This window comes from Lonchura striata, chromosome 6, assembly GCF_050655825.1.
Source record: "Lonchura striata isolate lonStrDom1 chromosome 6, ASM5065582v1, whole genome shotgun sequence".
NCBI lineage: Eukaryota > Metazoa > Chordata > Aves > Passeriformes > Estrildidae > Lonchura > Lonchura striata.
The window spans coordinates 28,817,408-28,837,266 of NC_140708.1; the positions used below are offsets into that span (position 1 = coordinate 28,817,408).

At 38.4% G+C, this 19,859-nt stretch overlaps 1 protein-coding gene across 2 annotated transcripts; it reads right to left on the minus strand.

Annotated features, from left to right (window-relative positions):
• Positions 1 to 287: 287 nt before the first annotated feature.
• PCGF6 (polycomb group ring finger 6) lies at positions 288 to 19,802 on the minus strand. 2 transcript variants are annotated; one of them, XM_021536322.4, is made up of 10 exons: positions 19,022 to 19,802; positions 17,987 to 18,086; positions 16,609 to 16,705; positions 16,064 to 16,119; positions 15,106 to 15,165; positions 14,391 to 14,499; positions 12,399 to 12,426; positions 11,859 to 11,957; positions 7,669 to 7,755; positions 288 to 2,502 (listed from the first exon to the last, which is right to left on the minus strand). In XM_021536322.4, the coding sequence occupies exons 1-10, from the start codon at positions 19,376 to 19,378 to the stop codon at positions 2,452 to 2,454; spliced, it is 1,044 nt and encodes a 347-aa protein (XP_021391997.4). In that variant the 5' UTR covers positions 19,379 to 19,802; the 3' UTR covers positions 288 to 2,451. The 2 variants fall into 2 exon arrangements, with proteins under 2 accessions (XP_021391997.4, XP_085439814.1); XM_085583688.1 differs by lacking the exons at positions 288 to 2,502; positions 7,669 to 7,755; positions 12,399 to 12,426 and having other exon boundaries at positions 11,868 to 11,957.
• Positions 19,803 to 19,859: the final 57 nt, after the last annotated feature.

Here is a 19,859-nt window from a genome sequence, read left to right on the forward strand (position 1 = left end):
ATATGATTATTTCTCCTGTATTTCTGGGGAAGAATCATCTTGACTACTTTACTGAGCTATTTCTCACCAAAATCCTCATGAAAAGGAGAGTCCCAGAGATTTCATGTTAGTCCAGCTAACAATACCACACTTAGCTCCAGTGGAGACTATGGTATTGAATTTCCCTTCACCATTGAAGGGAAATTTGTCATTCTAAGAACCCCAGAGCACATTCACCAGTTTCACTATCATCTACTATAATTCTGTGGCTGACATAGGAAATATGGAATAGAAACACAAGGACTCAATTTTAAATTGGCTAAAATAGAGTTTATTTTACTGTTACAATATATAATCTTTTATCAACACAACTCACAAGGTCTTTACAAAATAATCTCATCTTCTGCTGCATTTTAAACACTACTTTTGTACAAACTTCAAAGGTAAAATAGGAATTTGTAGCTAAAAAGGCTTTTTGTTACATTTTTAGAAGCATCATGAGAGTTACTTCAAACAAAACTTTTTTTTCTTATGGTGTCACCTTCACAGACAAAACAATGTTTATTGTAAAGACCTCAGGGCGGATTCATGAAAGCTTTCTTTAGACAAAGGATGCCAGTCCTCTTAGGCTGACAGTGAAGAAATACATTTGAGCCCTTGCAGCCAAAAGAGCCAATGGAACCTGGGGGTGCATTGGGAAGAGTGTGGCCAGCAGGCCAAGGGAAGTGATCCCACCCCTCTACTCAGCCCTGGTGAGGCCATATCTGGAGTGCTGTGCCCAGTTCTGGGATCCTCAGTACAGGAAGGACATGGAGCTCCTGGAGGGGTGTCCAGCAGAGGCCACAAGGGGTTCCTCTGCTCCTCAGGGACACTCAAATGTCCCTTGCTGCTCTCAGCAATGTCCCCTCCATGCCTGACTGGCTGTAAAGGGCTTCCAGGTCTGGATGGAGCCTGGGGCTGCTGCTCAGGTGCCCCCAACTCCAGAATTCCGGTACAGCTCAATCAAACCCTCACCCCTGGACTTAGCTCAGTTGCTGCTGCTGCCTCACCAGCTGACTGAAAGACAGAAGAAATTTTTACATTGAGGGTGGCAGAGCACTGAACAGGCTGCCCAAGGAGGGTGTGGAGTCTCTCTCTGGAGACATTCCTGTGTCTCCTGCTCTGGGTGACCCTGCCTTTGCAGGGAGGTTGGACTGGGTGATCACCAGAGGCCCGTCCAACCCTAACAATTCTGTAACTTAAGTGCTCTGAAGTGCCTTACAAAGGAATCTCCTCCCTTTCCCTGCACTGACCGTAGGGAAGGGAAGGAGCCTGGTGCCTAATGGAAGCCTTCATGAATCCCCACACTGACGACCCAGTATGCAGCATGACCATAACACACAGAGCCCTCTGGTCCTTAATGCTGCACAAGACAACGTGGAAATCTTAAACGAAGAAAATGTCAAGTGTTGCAGTTGTTACAAAACCTATGATTTTAACACAGTAAAATTAAAGTCACCTAATGTCCTCTGTGAATCTGGTAGTAACAGGCAGGTACTACATTACTTAACCCTGATCTCCACTACAATGCACTAAAACACATTAGAAAGAGTGGAAAAAGTGACTGCTTTCACAGCTGCTGGAGAGGTATGTGCTAAAGTGAATGGATTTATGCTTCTGACAGTCAAGTCAGTTGACGGATTTTACATGATAGCAGATTGACAGTGATTACTTTATATACAGCAAGCAGGTAGAAAGAGGTGCTACTTTTATTTTTTTTCATGCATAGTTTTGCCAGCTTACAGCCAGCTCATCTCCATTCAGACTAGAGATGCATGATTCACCATTTGGTATAAGCCAAACTACCAGCAAATTTATTTCCAGTGCAAACAAAATTGTCTTTCTTCAAGAAAAACAACAAATTTAATGCTACTTCTCAAAAAACAATGCTTATGCTGCATTATTTTCTACCTATTTTGGTCTGCATTTCTGAAGTTTCCTTCCTCTCCCCAAATCACATCCAAAGACAGATGATCACAGTATATTTTTTTTAGGCAAATGACTGTCTCTTCCCCAAAACTAATTATACTGCTCATTGAAGTTCATCCCTGAGAGCACTATTCTAGCTAGACACTTAGCCAGAGAAATCTCAGAGCTTAGAGGAAAAAAAGGCTGTTCACCCTGTGAAATCTTGTGGTTTTAGAAAGTAAAAAAAAATAGCTACTTGGAGCATTTAATTTCCCTGAGCTGAGTGAAATTTGAGGACAGTAATTAGGAACATGAAGCATAGCAACATCTACAGCTGTACTTACAGAAGCTGCAATTTTTTACAGTGGTGAAATCAGATGTTACATTACAAGCACACAACAGTTAGTGGTGGTTCCTTTCACTTGCTTCCTGCCACAGGAAATGCAATGGCTTCTTTGGTGAGAAACAGCACTGAAGAAGCTCCATGACTTCAGATTCCTTTGCCTTCTGATATTCCAGACACCTCTAAGTTAGTGGAGACACCACCAGGCCATAGTGCAGTACAAGTAGACCATCCTAGAGAGAAGAGACAGAAGCTGTCTCAAAATAGCACTTTCCCTTCTTCCCAAGGCATTTCTGTCACAACTGTTGCATGGCAGGACCCCAGGTACAATCTCACCATTTTATGCTGTGTCCCTTCCATATGAAGAATGCAAGTATAGAAGTATCAAGGCAAATAAGTGTATTGCCCTCTCCTCTTTGAGATGGAAAAGGGTGTTAAAAAAAAGGTAAAATTTGGTACTGCTTTTATAATAAAATTATAATGGCATTATCATCATACTTGTTTACAAGTCATGCTGATTTCCATATGGTATTGTGGAGCAGGAAAAAATGTAATCCATTAAGTAGTTCTTGAAAGTGCTGCCAAAAGTTGTAGCACAAGAGTTCAGACTACTACTATATACATTTATTAAATAATAAATGCATTATTATTATTAAAAAACCTCCAAATGATAAACTATTAGTTTATTAACTCATGTTTCTCCTCTTCAAAGACTGCATGACATAATAACAAATCCCTTTCACCTGTGAAACAGGACACTTCTGACCCATTAGTCTTACTTACGTCACTTAATTCACAGACAGCTGCTGAAAGGCCCAGCACTTAGTCTGCTTCCACCACAGACCCACTGGGAATCTGACATTGCATTATATAGACAGACTTTAAAAAAAGTTATTTTTTGAAGAGAGAACTACATTAGTACCAACTGACATATTAGAATTTTTACTGTATTTTGCTTCAGATGTTATCTGTTAAGACACAGAATGTAAGATAATGTATTAGTACCAACTCACTAACTTTTCTTCATTATCTCACCCTGTTAATAACCAGGAACCCATAGCTAACTCCTGAAAGGATACAGGAGCTTTAACTCACTAGGTGATTAGCACAAACTGGGATAGCAGCATTGCAGAAAAGGTTAAGATGTTACTCAGGAACCTCTCAGCACATGAAAATGTTATACCTTCACAAAGGTATTTATTCCTTGTGACCACTAGTTCTTCAAAAGAAAAAATAAAACACATTCAAAACTTTTATTTCCAGAGAAAAATTTGTGGTCAAAACCAGTATTTCCTCTGTTTTCCAGTTTCTTCAAGGAAATAAATATTTATACAAGAAAATGCTACAATGTATTCTTTGATTAATAATTTTGAAATAGGACATTTGGCAGTAGGACATTTAAAGGAAATAGTCCTGTTAAACCCAAGGCCAAATCCACTGCAATTCCTTCTCTACAAAGAGAAGCTGAGTTACCCCAGTACTGGCACTTTTTACTCTGTAATGATTAATTTGTAAAGTATTACACATTTCTGTCTATGTTCAGCTGCTTTCTCCAGATACTGTTATTAAAAGGAAGTCTGAACAGAGAATGAGCTCTCACTGCCCATTGCAAATCTCAAGGCAAACTTAGACAGGCACAAAAGAAAAGCAAAGCTCTCCAGTGTCCTTTTACACACATTTGTGACCCTGACCTAAAAAAATGCAAAGGATCCCACCTGTTACACCCAACTATAAAATTTAGAGTGGAACTGGCAGCCCAAACCATCAGAGCATAAATCCGTTTTGATGTTCTAAGAGCAGCAGCAACAAAACATGCCCCACTTTCCAAATTCAATAACCCCATAGCAAAGAGTAAAACACTTCCATAGGAAATGTGTGCTAGAAGGTCACAGTAATTAAATCAGAGCACAGGTCTTCCTGACTAGCTCAGGGGACCAAAAAATCAGCACAATAGCATTGGGTTACAAAAAGGTGAGAGCTACAAAGAGACCATTATAGTCTGCCAAACCTCTGTGCCAAGGGCCAAGGACATCAAGGAAGCTTCTCCTTTTAGCTTTTCCCATGTGTGAGCTCATTATAGCCATGAGTGATGCAGAACTCTGAGGGGGCCATGTTTTAAACAAGTGAAAATAACCAGCAGCTTGGATCAGGTTGCATTTGTGCAGCAGAGGGGAGGAAGGTAATACTGGGAAGAAGTTATATTCCCATTTAATTAATAAGCTTCCTTTCTCAGCTACTTGATAAAATGCATAATTACAGGCAGATCTCGATGCCTGGTAACAAAATTGAGCCTTTAAAAATCTCTGTGTGTTTGATCACTCCTTGCAGTAAAGTCCATAATTTTACACTATTTAAAAAAATTAAATAAGCAAAGTTGTTTCTTATTATATAAATTCTGACAGTGTGTTTTTGGCCTAAGCAGAGCTAGAAATCCTACTTCCAGATAATTAGGAAGACTTAACCAACCACCCAATTTCAGAAATGTCAAAGTATCTTGACATCTACAAGATTAAACAAAATTTATTTCTGATTCTTTATTAGCTTTCTATCAACTACTCAGAAATGAACATGTTAATTTCTTACATTCAACCACTAAAACTAGTTGCCTATTTACTTCAATTAAAACAATGCAAATAGGTTACTATGAGATCAGTGTCAGGAATATTTATTTTATGGTCAGATCACATTTGGTCTTCCCACACTTGTTGGAAAGGCAGAAATGTATGCAGAAAAGCTAAAATTCTGCTAGCTTGCACCTCCAGGAAACTTTTCATTTACTCAGGCTCTAATGCATCATTACACAGTGCTAGTCAGTAGGAAAAAAAAAGACAAAATCCAAAACCTTCAAAAACAAATCTTAAGAACCATTCAATGTAAGTAAGAGCCACTAAGAGCACCACAGTGATTATGGTTCAGAACAATAAATCACACACAACATATGTGATGCTGCAAATGCTACCAAAGAATGCAGGTTAAGATTAATATATTTGCCAAAGAGAAACTTATCTGCATTTTTATAATCACTTTTCCAAGCAAAAAGAATAACTGCTGACATGAATGAACTTGCAAGTGAAAAATGTGACTCAGAATAGAAGTTATTTTTCTCCTCTTAACAGTGGTTGTACTCATCTAAATAAAAGAGCTCAATGTTTATTCCTTCAAATGACTTTCTGTTGCAGAAGTAGCTACTGAAGCTGTTTTCTTTGCATGAAGCATCTACAATGAACCTCAGAAACTTGTAAATGACAACAGCAGTATTGAACAGTGTCTCAGCATTCTGGTGAGAACTGTTAGGGACATTCCAAACTCCAGCACTCATTTGGAAAGGCTGGAAAGTTACAAAGGCACAAGATGCCCTTGGAGTTTAATGTAAAATTCATCAAATGTTCCTCTGTACTTGCAGTGTCACTGGCCAGGACAACTGTGCCCCTTCTTACTGATCCTGGTGAGAAACAAACAACCCTCACCATTTTAGACTCGACCTATTCGTTGGGATTTTTTTTTCCCCGTGGCTAATTATCTAAAAATATTTTCCAAGGTGTTTTAATCACAGAAATGCATCCTCTTGATTTCTAAAAAAATATTATAATGTTAGACTAAAGAACATGAAATTGTCACAATTATTTCAATATCAAAAAAGAAGCAACATTCGTACTGTAACTATTTGGCATCCTTAGAGATCTTCTAACAATATAAAGAGAAATTAAAGATGAACCTGGTCTTTCAAATTTCCTGTTGAAAGTGACTATGAAAGAACAAGACTTCACAATAAGCCAAGATGTTTCTTTTCTATTTATTTGTCCAATACAGAAGTCTTGAGAGAATTAACAGCTAGCATACTGATTTGGTAATAAATAAGATTTGAAACATCACTGGAGAATGCATCCCAAGACAACTGCTCTTTTCGTGAAGCTGCTGACTGGTACTTTATCACCAAACATCAATCAGGCAGACCCAGATCTGACAAGAAATGAAACTGCTGCAGTATTCCTTGAAGTGCTCCCCCAAGAGCATTTCTCATACATGAAAAGCTTTTGTGCTAATCTCAAGTCTAAAACCATACATCTGACTATACCCCTGGAATGAGAAATATATCATCCCCCTGCTCTTTACTGAAGCTTCTAGTAGAGAGCACTTCCATCACTTTGTGCTGATTGCTGAACTTACTTACAATTACTCATAGTGTCAGCAACAAGTTGGTTACCAGTACTCACTTTCTCCCAGTTTCTATCCCCTGCTCCCCAAATTGGATTAGACTAAGTTTTCATTTCTTCTTCATGCTATTATAAACCAGCTAAGACATCAGGTGTGGCATTTATTCCCTTCAACTGCAGAAACAGCACAAGCCTCACAGATTTTAATGTCTGCCAATATATACATGAGCCAAACACCTCTGCCCTGACTCTGGGACCCCTCCTAGTGATTCAAACCAAGTACAAGTGATGCTAAGTCCAAGAGATCTAAAATTCAGCTTTTTACTTCCTGCCCTCAACACAGAAGCCTTCCTGTAGCATAAGAGAGCTCAGCAGGAATTTTAAATGTGTTTGTGAATGTGTGTGCACAAAGAAGTGAGGAGAGCTGATTCTGCTACTATTTCAGCCCTTCTGTAATCTGTAATGATTGTTTTCCAAACAAAATACCAATCTAATCCTATTTCTTCCTACTGTACTAAATATTAACTTTTCAGACTTCCAAGTTCAGATTAAGATACAATTTACCATATATCACAATTTTACATCTCTATTTTATGATGCACTTGGCAGAGTACTTAATTGTTTCTGCAGTACTTCTAAAATGGTGTGATCCTTTAAAGATGCTTTGAAAAGATTCACAAAGAATTAAAAATTGCATTCTTATTTGCAAAACCAGCAACATTAAGGACAGCAAATTATCAACAAGAAATAGCTGGCCATACACTCATGCTGTGACCAGAGCCAATATAATATGCATCAGGCACATTTACTGCATTCATTACCCTCTATCTGTGGTTTGTGTTTTTATAAGCAAGTTTATTCTCCTGACCCAGTCACAAGGATAGCCTTATTTGGGATTTGTCCTCTGATTTCCCGCAGAGATGCAATTTCCAGAGAGGAAAAACAAGAAATGTTAATTGAAAGAATGGGTGGTATATTTTATCAGTGATAAGATAGCAACTTAGTTTGGGGTGAAAAAACAACCCCAAAACAAAACCCAACACAAACCTCTCATATCCAGAACATCATGAGACCAAGAACATGGTACACTTGTCAACTCTACTTACAAGATAAAAATGATTTTGCATAAACTGGAGAGATTTTTTTAAGTGACTTCTTCAGACAAGCTGGTGCTACTTGAGGACTTAATAGAGGTCCTCTGTTTTGAAATAGAAAACCTGGAACAAAGCCCCAGCCACCATGTACCTGTACTGCACTCTCTCCTATGACCTGACGAATTTCTCTCAGTGTCTGGTAGTGCTCCAGCAGGTGATCACCACATATTATATCCACCTGTGAAAAAACACAAGCATGGTTAAGGCCAACTTGCAAATGTAGTAGCAAAACAGTATCCAATCCCTTTCAATTTTATTTGCAGAGTTCAATATTAACATGTTAGACACTAAAGCCACCTTTACCTCTGTTGTCCAAATGTATTTAGCATTCACAGCACTACTGCACTGCCCTAAAGCCTTCCATGGCCCTGACCTGGGCTCACTGCTGAACAGAGAGGACAGTTTATTGTTCCACTCAGTTTGGTGTGTCTACTGAAACAAGCTATTTAGTAATAGCTGTGATGAATTTTATGGGAATTTAGATAATGTATTAAAATGATCACACAAACATCTGCCATCATTCATCAGTTGCAAAAGAGGGAAACTTGTCTGTGCCACCAAAAAAAAAAAAAAAAAAAAAAAAAAAAAAAAAAAAAAAGAGTCATTGCCATCCTCTTTCTTATCTTGAGGAGAAACCACCTGACTATTTCCACTTAATACTGTGGAAGAAGTGCCTTAATAGAAAAGAAAAGAGTATCTTGGTGCATGCCACTGTCAGTAGTTACATCACAGTCCTCTTTCAGCATGCACTCAGTCAGTATTCCTGGGATGCAGCTGCAGGGCATACTCAGCAGCTGCATGCATTATCCTCTACTGCAGCTAAACTCTCTCAGTGGTGCCTGCAATTCCACAGGAGGCACTTTCATTTAGTAACTGCCCACAAAAACAGTAATTCTGTGGAAAACACAAACCTTAATCATGTATTTTGAATTCCTTGCCTTGCTAATTATGAAAAAGGCTTCTCTATAGAGTTACCATGTATTTACAGTGCTTACTGTAAATCCAGTCTCTAACATTCCAAATTAGAGCAGCTAACACAGCACTGTTTTTCTGTCTCAGCTGGAGCTTGCTTGCATTTTCCTTATGAGCAATTTTTAGGTAAGGAAATGAGAGTGCTCTCATCTGTGAATTGACAAGACCTCAAAATTGAAGATAAGAGCACTGACAAGGAGCAGTCCCACAGCTTTCTGCAAGGGAACTGCCTGAGCTCTGTCCTTGCAGCAGTGGGGGAGCACACTGCAATATCATGACGTATTGTCTCATACAGCCACTTTCCACCACAAGATGTGCTCTGTGCTGCAGCTGTTCCACTCCCCCAGATTTATCTTCTTCTGCAGGCTGACCCACTACCTCTCTCTTGCTCTTCATGGAAAGATTTAGTAAGATTTATGCTGGCAGACCACATTGTTCTGAGACTAGGGAATGCAGGAATTCTACTCCTCAGAGGTTCAAAAAGGACTACCTGAATTGAATGAGAATGAAGCAGAATACTCTCCTCGTGTTTGATTCTTAATGTGCAGAAGATGAAAACTGCTCAGTTGCACTTCTGCTTTTAGCTTCCAGGAGGAAACCAGGAAGTAGAAATCGGTGATGTAACAGTAAATACTGATTAGTTATTGATCCATATATATTCATATATTTAACATCATCATCTGATGTATTCAACACAGTACTCGGAAAATGTATTTATTTTCCTTTTGGAAAACTATCTGCAGTTTTTTCTGCTATCTTCTATGCATTCTTAACCTCTACAGTTATTACTGCAGAAAGACAAACATGACTGCTTTGCTTTCCAGACATATGAATTCAATGACTTTTGCTTTATAAGCTTCCTTCTACAATTTTTATAGCACAACACACTGAAAACTCAATCTTGCTCCCAATGAAACATATCACATAAATGCTTTATATATTATACAGAAATAGAAAACCTAATCTGTTTGACCAACACAGGATGTAAACAGACAGCTGCAGCTACTGACAATCTCTCAAAACAGAATTAGAATGCTTGTTTGAAAGTACACTGTTGTACCTGCTGCTCCAGTTTCAAACAGCAGCCATTAAAAAGCCAGTGTCTAATAATAAACTGAGAAGAGTTTCTCACATTTACTGTATTAGAGTTCTCCAAATACCAAATGCTTAATCTCCTAATTTCAGCCCCAAAGCCTGAAATTCTGCCTGCTAATTGTTATGCTAGCACTCATTCTATAAGGACAAGAGAATAAAACATACAATGAAAAAAAAAAAAATCCTCAGGTCAGTGCAAAAATAAGTTGTGAAATGTGTCTCAGAGGAATCCTTGTGTCATACAGGAATTAATATGTTCCATTACAAAGGAGGCACCAGCACCATCAGTGCTAAGAATTTACTAAAATTTCAAATGACTGGTAAAATTGAAACCAACTAGTACTGATTGCCTGAGACAGCAGTAACTGTAGCTTGACATTTGAAAAGAAGCATGAAGGTGATCTGATGAATACTCAGTCACTTCTGTTAAAATTCTTATTAAAAAAAGTAGGTTTTCCATTATGCCATTTCTTTTCTTTTAGTGACATGTCTGCTATTAGAGCTACTTCTCTAAAAGCCACCATAACAGACAATTATAAATTCATGCTCACTAAGTAAGACAGATATAAAAATAGAAAAAAATTCATGCAAGGGACACCTCACATAAGACTCATCCTAAGGGAGAATTTGGCCCAGAAAGCAGTAGGCTTCAATTTTCATTTTCTATACCAACTCATACTACCCAGGGAAGGACAAGGAAAACACAGTTTTAGAGACTGACATGAATATTTGAGCTAGTTATTTAAAAAGCTGTTAGAATTTCCCATTTCCTCTAGCTGCTGTTTTCTTTTCCAGAGGCCCTGGATGCTTATATTTCAGGGTCCAAGACTGGCATAAAGAAATTGCATCAACAACTACACTGTGTATGAGCACAGAGTCCTTTCTCCCAGTCTCCCCCAGACTGCAGTTCACACACTTTTAGGAATGCACATCTGGTAACAGAACATTCCTGTTCCATCAGCCACATTAATGAATTCCAAGCAGCTGAGTTGCAAGTCTTTCAGCAGCTTCTCTCATCCTTACAGAAGAAACAGCAGGAAGAATACTGCTGTTGCAGGAGGAGCTCAAAGGAAATCACACTCTAAAGAAAACTTCTGATGCCAAAGACAAGAATCTACTGGGTTCCAAACACCACAATCTGCATTTAGCTCCTATCAGATGTTACCTACTTAGCTATTACTGGCAATTCCAGTTTCTAAAATATATTTTCACTCTCTCCCAACAAATTCCAGCAAGAATATTCAAGAGAGACCTTGTTATTAGAAGTATACATAAAAACATACAGAAAATTAGTCATTGCCCAAAGCACAGAGTTCAAAACAAAGTGCGAGGAAGAGGAAACTACAGTCTGCCAGCTAAAGTGTTAGATGAAAATAAATGAAGCTTTAACCTTCAAATAAACTAGGGAATTTAAATCCTAATCCATTTACAAATGCAATTAAAGAAGTCTGAAAGCAATTTGAAGTCTCAGAATAGAAAAAAAAGAACAAAGGCAGTAGCTTCAAAACTGCTTTTTAGACTTCTATATATACTGCCACACACAAGCCAGATGGCTTATTAATCCTCAATGACATATCTGACATCTTTCACTTTCTGCATGTTTGCCAACAAACCATCAGCTTCACTCTTGCACTTTCCCAACTGAATGGCTGCTGAAATACACAGAAAAATTGGAAACTATTTTTGACATGCATCTCCTCTCAAAATGGTTGAGAAATATGACGCTACATTATTTTGTACCATATTCTGTTCCTTTGGACTCTTATTTGGAGCAAAGTATCTGTATTTGCATTCATACACATTTCAACACATCCATCTATAGTATAATTCTTTCTTAGGCCTTGTTTACCTTCAGTTAAATTTTACTGTTATTCAGCTTGCATCTGTCTCTGCCTTTGCATGCTCCCACATTCCCACTTTCCTGTTTAGTTTTGCCTTTGAAACAGCAGAATCCCTTGGCTTTGAATTTCTTTGGCTGAAATTTTACAAGGCACTTTAGAAATTCTATCCAGTTAGTGCAGTACTATGAAAATCTGAATGTGTTGCAAATGAATTAGAAGAGTTGTTCCTTGCAGATCACCAAATTGCAGACAATTCATTTTTCAATCCTTACTGTATAAAAAAACTCTAACATTACTTCTAGAATCTAATGAACAATGGAAATATCTGTCCAAAGCACAGACAACTTGTGACTGCTACAGTAAAGTGATGTACCTGACAAGCAGGGTCTAGATCCATTTTTCTTCTGAGGAATTTCTCCACATGGCCAATTGTTGCCTCCCCAGAAACACGCACAAACTTCTTTTCCAAAGGCTGCACAGAATAATTAAAGATTTTAAGTGAGAGTTAAGTTAAAGTCAAGGGTTTTGGCACTAATCCCTCCAAACTCAAGCAGCAGCCCAATAACAGGGAAACAGATTACATTTTTGAACCCTTCTCTCATCTACCTGCAGATTACCTCATACGGAATGGACTAAATACGTTTAAATGTAACAGATGCTGTTTAAACATTTAAAAAAATAATAAGCAACTGAGGATAAAAATATGAGGATAAAAAGAATAAAAAAATGCTGGGTAGGTGTGATGTCGTACACCAACAGGTTTGAAATACACCGTAATACAAGATTGGTTATTAGTACTCTGATGAAAGCTCCAGTTGCACTCAGTATAGGAAAACCAAACTAAATTAAATATACTCAGGTTATAATTATTCCTGAAGTAAACTGTAAGACAAAAATTTAATCACATTTGTACCTTAAAATTCCCTGCACCTTCATTAGCTCTGAAAAAAAAAAAAGAGTAAATAGTCAACATTGCTAAGATTATCAATTATTAATATCCTCAAGCTCTTTATTATAACAGTGACTTATTGGTTTATGAATCTTGCATATCCAACTTATTTTCCCAACTCAGGCTCCTCTTTTCATTAAATTGCTATACATAAAATAATACCGGATTGAATTTTTCTTTTTCTCCTACCCCTTGTATTTCTGCTCCATTTTTTCTTGTAGATTCAGCTACTTAGGATGCCAAGATTTCTATACATAAAATGTGAATAAAAACCAGTGCAGCCTAAAGCCATTTTAAAACACAACATAACACTAATTTTCATAGGAGTAGGTTGCAATATTGATGCTGCTTAAACATCCATACATCATGATCCTTGATATTTGGAGCCTTAACAGACAGTATTTAAGAAGTTACTGACAGAACACATCCAACCACCTCAGGGGCTCCCTGGGCAAGATGTTGGCCTTCCAGATTGTTCATATGAACATAGTATTATAGTATATGAAGCATAGATAGCATAGGATTAATGCTAATGCTGTCTAGGAACTCAGGAAAGCAGCATGCCTTTCTCTAGAATGTGAAATACAAAAGTGGCAAATAACCAAATTTCCAGCTGGCTTCAGCACAGGTTCACTGATTTGCACAGCCTGAGTATGTGATCTATCAATGATCACCCATCTCCTTCCTGTAGTGAAATGTGTAAACTTCTCAATTAATTAAGGCACATACACAACATTTCATTATTCTTGCATTGCATTAGCAAGTACATACATATGAAGGAGGAAACAGCAGTATTTTCACTGCACTGGAGATGGCAAAAAATCAAACATTGCTATAAATCAGCTGACATTTGCTATAGCAAGCAAATATAATACATGTGCAGACCACACATTAACATGGCACTTCAAGTTACTATGATTATCTCTACCTCTAAATATGTATCAGGTAGCAGACAGAGCTAAGTAAATCTGTCATGAACTAAGAAATAAACATAAAAAAAGCTTTTCCACTACAGATGTCATTTTCTTTGATAAAGTTCCACAGCCACCTGCAACCACATTATAAACTGTAGAGACACAATGAAGACAGTCAGACTTTCAAGGTAACAATTTCTTTTGGCTGGTCCAATCCATTCCAAATTTTCTTTCTCCAAAATGCTTTATTAATCTCTCATTGCCAAGATAATCTCTTTGATTTTGACCATATAAATTATCAAAGGTTAAAAAAGTTACTAAAATAAAATACAAAGTAGATGCTGTTAAACCATCATCTTTTTTTTGTTAGAAAAATTTTGTGCTTCCCTCCATATAAATAACAAAACCACAGTGGACAGTTCCACATGGTATGGATGTTATTTGCACAGTATTGCCTGCTTTGCTGCCAATGCTGGACATTTAAAACAAACCTACCAAAAAAACAAATATAACAGACAGATTCAAAAGTCATCTTGTTTCTCAGGCAGATACAAGTTTACTAGGTTTGAGGTCTAAATTGACTTCTGGAAGTCAGGCATGAAGAAAATGAAAACTGAAATTAAGGCAGGTAGGTGGATTCACAACGTTAAAAACTTTCCATTATTTGAAAGCCACTGAGAACTTCCTGCGAGCACATCCAGCATTAACGGTGCTGCCACCTACAGGGATCAGGGACTGGAACGGACAGGGATTTCTCTGCTCGGTTTACTGAGACTCCACGACTTTGTTAGAAATCAAAAATATCTACATTTTAAAACTGTACTTCCTAGGAAACTACATATTAAACATTTCATTATCTGCATCATCTACCTGTGCATAGCTGGCTGTCACTAGTGCACTGTAAGTTAAAACTGGCTCCCCACTACTATTTGAGATTGAAGAAATGCACATTTAATGAAAACCAAGAGCCAGTTAATGGTTCATCACATGCTAGCAGCTCCCTTATGCCAGTCAGTTATTCTTACATTTGCCCACAACTCACCCAATAAACTCCAGAAGTATGGAAATGTCAAGTTCTGGTGGGATCCGGAACACGGAGCCCAGAACTTTTCGGGGTCTTCCTCTGCTCGGTGGAACTGGCTGTGGGACAGCTAAAATATTCAAGTAGCCAAAATGCAAAGAAAACTTGAAATAAAAGCAGCATAAGATACTAATATGCACTGAGCAAAACAGAATAGCTCTCCAGGTAAGAAAGACCATGCAATTCATCCTTTCTTTTTATTACTAAATCAGCTCTTCCTACTTTCTATGCTCTGTATCTGAATCAGAATTTTAATAGCTTTCAGCACAGCACTCTCCAAAGAGCTTTGTTTGATAGGAAGACACAAAATAATTAGAATAATCCCCCACTGTTCAGCAAACTTCAAAGCTCTCGTTTTTACACCTTTGTAAAGTCTATTACTTATTAACAGCCAGAAAATAACATTAATGGATATTTTATATGTAATTCCTGGTTGTAAGCAAAATATGTAGTTTAAAATAATTCAACCATGATCAGGGTTTAAGTGTTGCCAATTCATCTATTTTTGTAATCCGAGATCTGTAAGAAATTATAATTTCCAGATAATTTAGAATCCCATATTTCCGGTAGTACTTCCATCTTCAGTGGTGAACTAATATTTTGAAGAAAACCCTTAAGAATAAATTATATGGTAAGTATTTTCTTAACAGTGTTCCTTAAAGTGATTACAGCTCACCTGGTTTGGGCACTTCTAATCCTCTTTCTTTATAGAAGTCATGCATTTGTTTTTTCTCTCCTGAAAAAAATGCAAAATACAGATGGAAATGTTTCAGATGCTGAGAATATCCATTCTCAGTGACCAATTTTTAATGGTTAGAGCAGCAAAAACTTTCCCAGTTTCTACAGACATTCACCATCACTAGTATTTCATGAGGCTGAGATACTTAGGAAACCCAGACTAAAATTTTGTCAGTAAAAACTGGGAGAAAATCAGAGAAACTGGTCATAAATAATACTGAAATAGATGCAAAACTAGTATCCTTCTGGCTGTCATGCCTCATGACACGACATGGTATTTTATAAGCTGTTCACACAGAGCACAGTACTTTTATACTATATTTGTATATACACATATATGTTCATATCACACGTATTTTTTTTTTTTACATATATGCTCATGGTATACAAAGCAATACCATCTATACTCCATACATATCCACTGGATTGTATATTTCACTCAGCCCATCTAGGGGGATTGTGCAGGATCATTGGCTCTCAAAGTTGAAGATAAATGAGATGAGACAGTAAACACATCTAAAATCAGACAAGCAAATACAGCAATGAGGCAAAAATAAAAGTATTTGAGAAAATTGATCTTGGCAATTTTTTCCTGCTCACCCAAGTGAACGTTTTACACAAAATGATATGATATAGTTCTACTAAAGTAAGAGGAACAACTGTGAAATATTATCTGCATATTTATCTGGATGCAGTGACAGCTGTGTTTCATGAGATAAGGTACACACCACTACAATAGCATTTAGCAGCCTGAAAGATGGCAGTTGTCACAGTTAATTCATTACAACTTATAACCAAGCATCACAAAATTGAAGAATCCAGAGTAGTAACAAGGGTACTCTGTTTTCTGTTCTTTTCAATCTCTAGATAGTAATGTAACAGAGAAAGGGACTTACTTTCCTCCAGGTTGACAACTAATTTATAGACTATATCTTGCAGTTGTCGGTCCAGCCTATGAAATAGGAAACAACAAAAAAGAAGAGTCTTTGGTGCAAGACAAAATGGATTCAGTAAACTGTAACAAAGATGCCAAACAACATTGAAATGGGATGTACATGGAGTGACAGCACCACCTTTCATGAACAGCTCAAGAAACTAAATCTCAATTTTTTGAGTTAATAAATATACCACACCAAAAAGTCTTCATCTTAAAAAGGAAGTAAAAGCAAATGGTTAAGTGTTTGTATCACCTGTAACACTGAGTAAATGCATAAAAATATCCAGGGTAGGGGTAACAAACCCTAGAAATTGATACAAACTAGATAAAACAATAATGAGAGTCTTTTTATCTCAATTACTGTAGTGAAACTCATGCTAGTGAAGAACACAATGCATTTCTTGTAACTATTCCTTTGTTTAAAATAGAAAAGGACCAGGAGTCTGTAAAACAAAACATATAAAAGCAAGTAGCAAATCTATAAAAATGGGACAAATTTATTACCTGATATTATAGAGGGGCTGTGTCTGATGCACAACAATATTGCACTTTGGGCATCTGTTGCTATAGTAGAAGTGTCTTACGATGCAGCTTTTACAAACTGTAAAGAAAAGAAACCCCATAGCAGTCACATGTCCATTACACAGTGCCATCTGTTCAGACAGAAGGGGTAAATACACCCATAAACACTTCCCATAAAAAATTTGTCAGAGACAAAATGAAGTCACTGAACACTGCTAATCCAATGGATGCCTGGTGAATGTTCAATGTGTGTGTAGAACCTGAGTAGGGATAAGGCAGAGTACTGACTGCTGAAAAGCATTCTACAAACACTTTCAGTAGAAACAAGGTTAGAAATCATAACTGCCATTTTCACTGTGTTTTACAAATCCTTTAAAGACTTGGAAGGAATGCTACTAAGTGGAAATACCTAGAATAAATAACCTACTATCAAGTCAGGTCCCCATCCGCCTGAACAGAGGAAACTTTTCTGTAACATTTATCAGGAAAGTTCTGAGACACCACCACAGTTGCATTTGCAACTTTATGGTATCCTCACTAACAGTTGTGCCTCTTTGTAAATTGCAAACTGTGCTGAATACTTTGTATTACAGAACAAACTAGTGGGTAGTGCTCCACAAAGGGGGAAAAAATAAAAGAGAGATAAAGAAAGTTTTCCCTCTATACAGTGTGAATGTTTGGGAGATCTAGTAAACTAGGATTCTTAGATTCAGGTATGAACACGAGTGTGGCTGAAAGAGCTTCACAGAAGGTGTTTTATTAGTTTGGAGAGAATACAGTTCTTTAGCTCTGGGAAAATTGTTGGCACTAGGATCTAGGGGGAAAAATAACAAGACAAGCACATTGAAATCAGTTATTTATTTCCCACCTTTTTCTATTCATCAGATTATGGACAAACTGTCCCAGGGGTGCAGACCATTGTTTCTGTATCTGAACTGGTACTTCCACAGGAGTTTATGGGGTTTTGTCAATTTACAAGGTGACCTCAATAACAACTCAGGAAACTATCCAGTCCATTAAAAGCAGAGCCACTCAACTTTCTTTTCTCAGTTATACACTCAAATTCCCAGAGCCTATTTAAATTAAAAAATTAAGAAAATATATGTAGCTCTGCTTTTGTCTTACTTGGGCTTTATCTTGTCCTGCATCTTCTTCCTTCTTAATATGGAAAGCTGACTTCATGATTGATTAAATAATTTTCTGATGCTTAAAATACCCACAAATATATCCTGCTTAAGGAGCAGAATAAACACAACACACATTCACTTCAAACAGAGAATTATTTTTCTGAACTCAGAACATTTCAAGAGCTGAATTAGCTTGAATTTGCAACTAAACCCTTAGACAAACAGATACTTACAGGTGTGCAGACATTCTGTAATAGTTGTAGCATCGATAAAGTAACCTTTGCAGATGGAACAGAGGATGTAGGGCGTCAATTCTGCGAGGTTTATCATACGCTGCAAACAAAAATAGGTGAGAGCTTGAATACACAAGCTAAGCCATGAAATTCCTTGACTGCAGCTTCCAAAATAGCATAAACCAAGGGAAAAAATGGGATCAGCATGTTAGAGAAATGGGTTTTCTTAACAAATCAGTTTCTTCTCATATACAGCTCATTTTTTTAAAGACTTTTACCTCGCCTTCTAAATTGAACTTTTTGACAACAGTAATGCAATTTGTTTCATGAATCACACCTAAAAAGAAAACATTAAACAATCGTTTTGGGAAGAGTTCTTTTGGATTAATTCTTTTAACAAAATATCACATAGCCAGCAAGCTTGAAGAGGATACGGGTGGCAAACAACATCATTATTTGAAAATGCTCAGCAATGCTCAGTTGGAGCCCCAAATCAAGATATAGAGAGATTTTGTATGAGAAGAGAGTAATCTCTTGTTTGTACACACAGTTATGGATTATACAAATACACAAAGAAGCAAAGGCTGAAATTTTAGTCCTTTGAATCCTGGTCATGAAGAACATTTACCAGGAACGCACACAAGTAGTTCCAAAACAGCTTTCCTGGCTGAATAGCACTATTTCGGAAAAAGAACAAATTTCTTCAATAGCGACGATCTGGAATGTGTCTGAAAGAGGTGACACGTTAGATTCTTACATTTCCTGTCGTCTCAAAGCCCGACTAAAGGGCTTTCTTTCCCTCAATAACAACTTTCATTTCGCCCACGTGCCACCGTCTACCACCCTCTCAGCCACGCCGAGAGTTTGTAAGAGCTTCACTTAAATGAGACAGATGAAGTGAACTCGTGTAACAGTAAAATAAATACTAAAATAAAATTTTAAAAATAGCAAAAATAATTAAAAGCCCATTACCACACGCGGGGCACGCCGGGAGCGGGGCCTGGCGTGCCCCGGGCACCCTCCCGCCCCCTTTACCTCCCGGTCGTCGTCCGAGTCCAGCTCCCCATCATCCGCTCCGAACCGAGCCCTGCTGTCGCCCTCCATCTCCTCCTCCTCCTCCTCCACCTCTTCTTCCTCGTCGTCTTCGTCGTCGTCGTCCTCATCGCCGCTGGACTCCGAGCGACCCCGCTCGAACTCGAAGGGATGGGAGCGCGACCCCGAGCAGCTGGGGGCCCCCTCCATGTCCCGGTCCTCATCGGCCGGGGCCGGGCCCAGGCCCCGGCCCTGGCCCGCTCCATCCGCGCCCGTCAGCGCCGGGACCCCGGATCCGCTCTCTCCCTCCATGGCCACGGACCGGGGCTGGCACGGGTCAGTCCACGGCCCGGGGCGCATGCGCGCGGCAGCACGGGGCACGCTGGGAAACGTAGTTCTAAAGAACGAACGGCTGCGGTACCGCACGTGCGCTGAGCCACAGCCTGTTCATAGTTTATATCCCCACGTTTTGGGTTTTTTTCCCCCCCCCAAGGACTCGCCAATTAACGCTTAATTTTCCCCGAAAGATTCTCAATTACACAATACTAGTTTCATTCAAAATAAGGCTTTAATTCTGTAAAATAACGAATCTGTTTCGGTTGCAAGGGACCTTAGAAATAATCTAGTTCCAACCGCCTACCATGGGCACGGACAACCCCGCCTACAGCAAATTCTTCAAAGCCCCATTCATGTGTCCCGGAACAGTTCCAGGGCTGGGGCATCCACAGCTCCTATGAGCAACCTGTGCCAGTGCCTCACCACTCTCACAGTAAAGAACTTCCTAATATCTAATCAGAACATGCTTTCTATCAGTTTAAAGCCATTCTCCCCTGCCCTGTCA

Bases quoted from the DNA above. Each gene is read 5' to 3' on its own strand.
- PCGF6 (XM_021536322.4), bottom strand. From the start codon at position 19,378: ATGCGCCCCGGGCCGTGGACTGACCCGTGCCAGCCCCGGTCCGTGGCC. The intron at 7,756-11,858 runs GTACATCACTTT...GTTTTTTCACAG, and splicing joins ATCTAGACCCTGCTTGTCAG to GTGGATATAATATGTGGTGA. The intron at 2,503-7,668 runs GTACATGGTGGC...TCTTCTCTCTAG, and splicing joins TAGGAGAGAGTGCAGTACAG to GATGGTCTACTTGTACTGCA.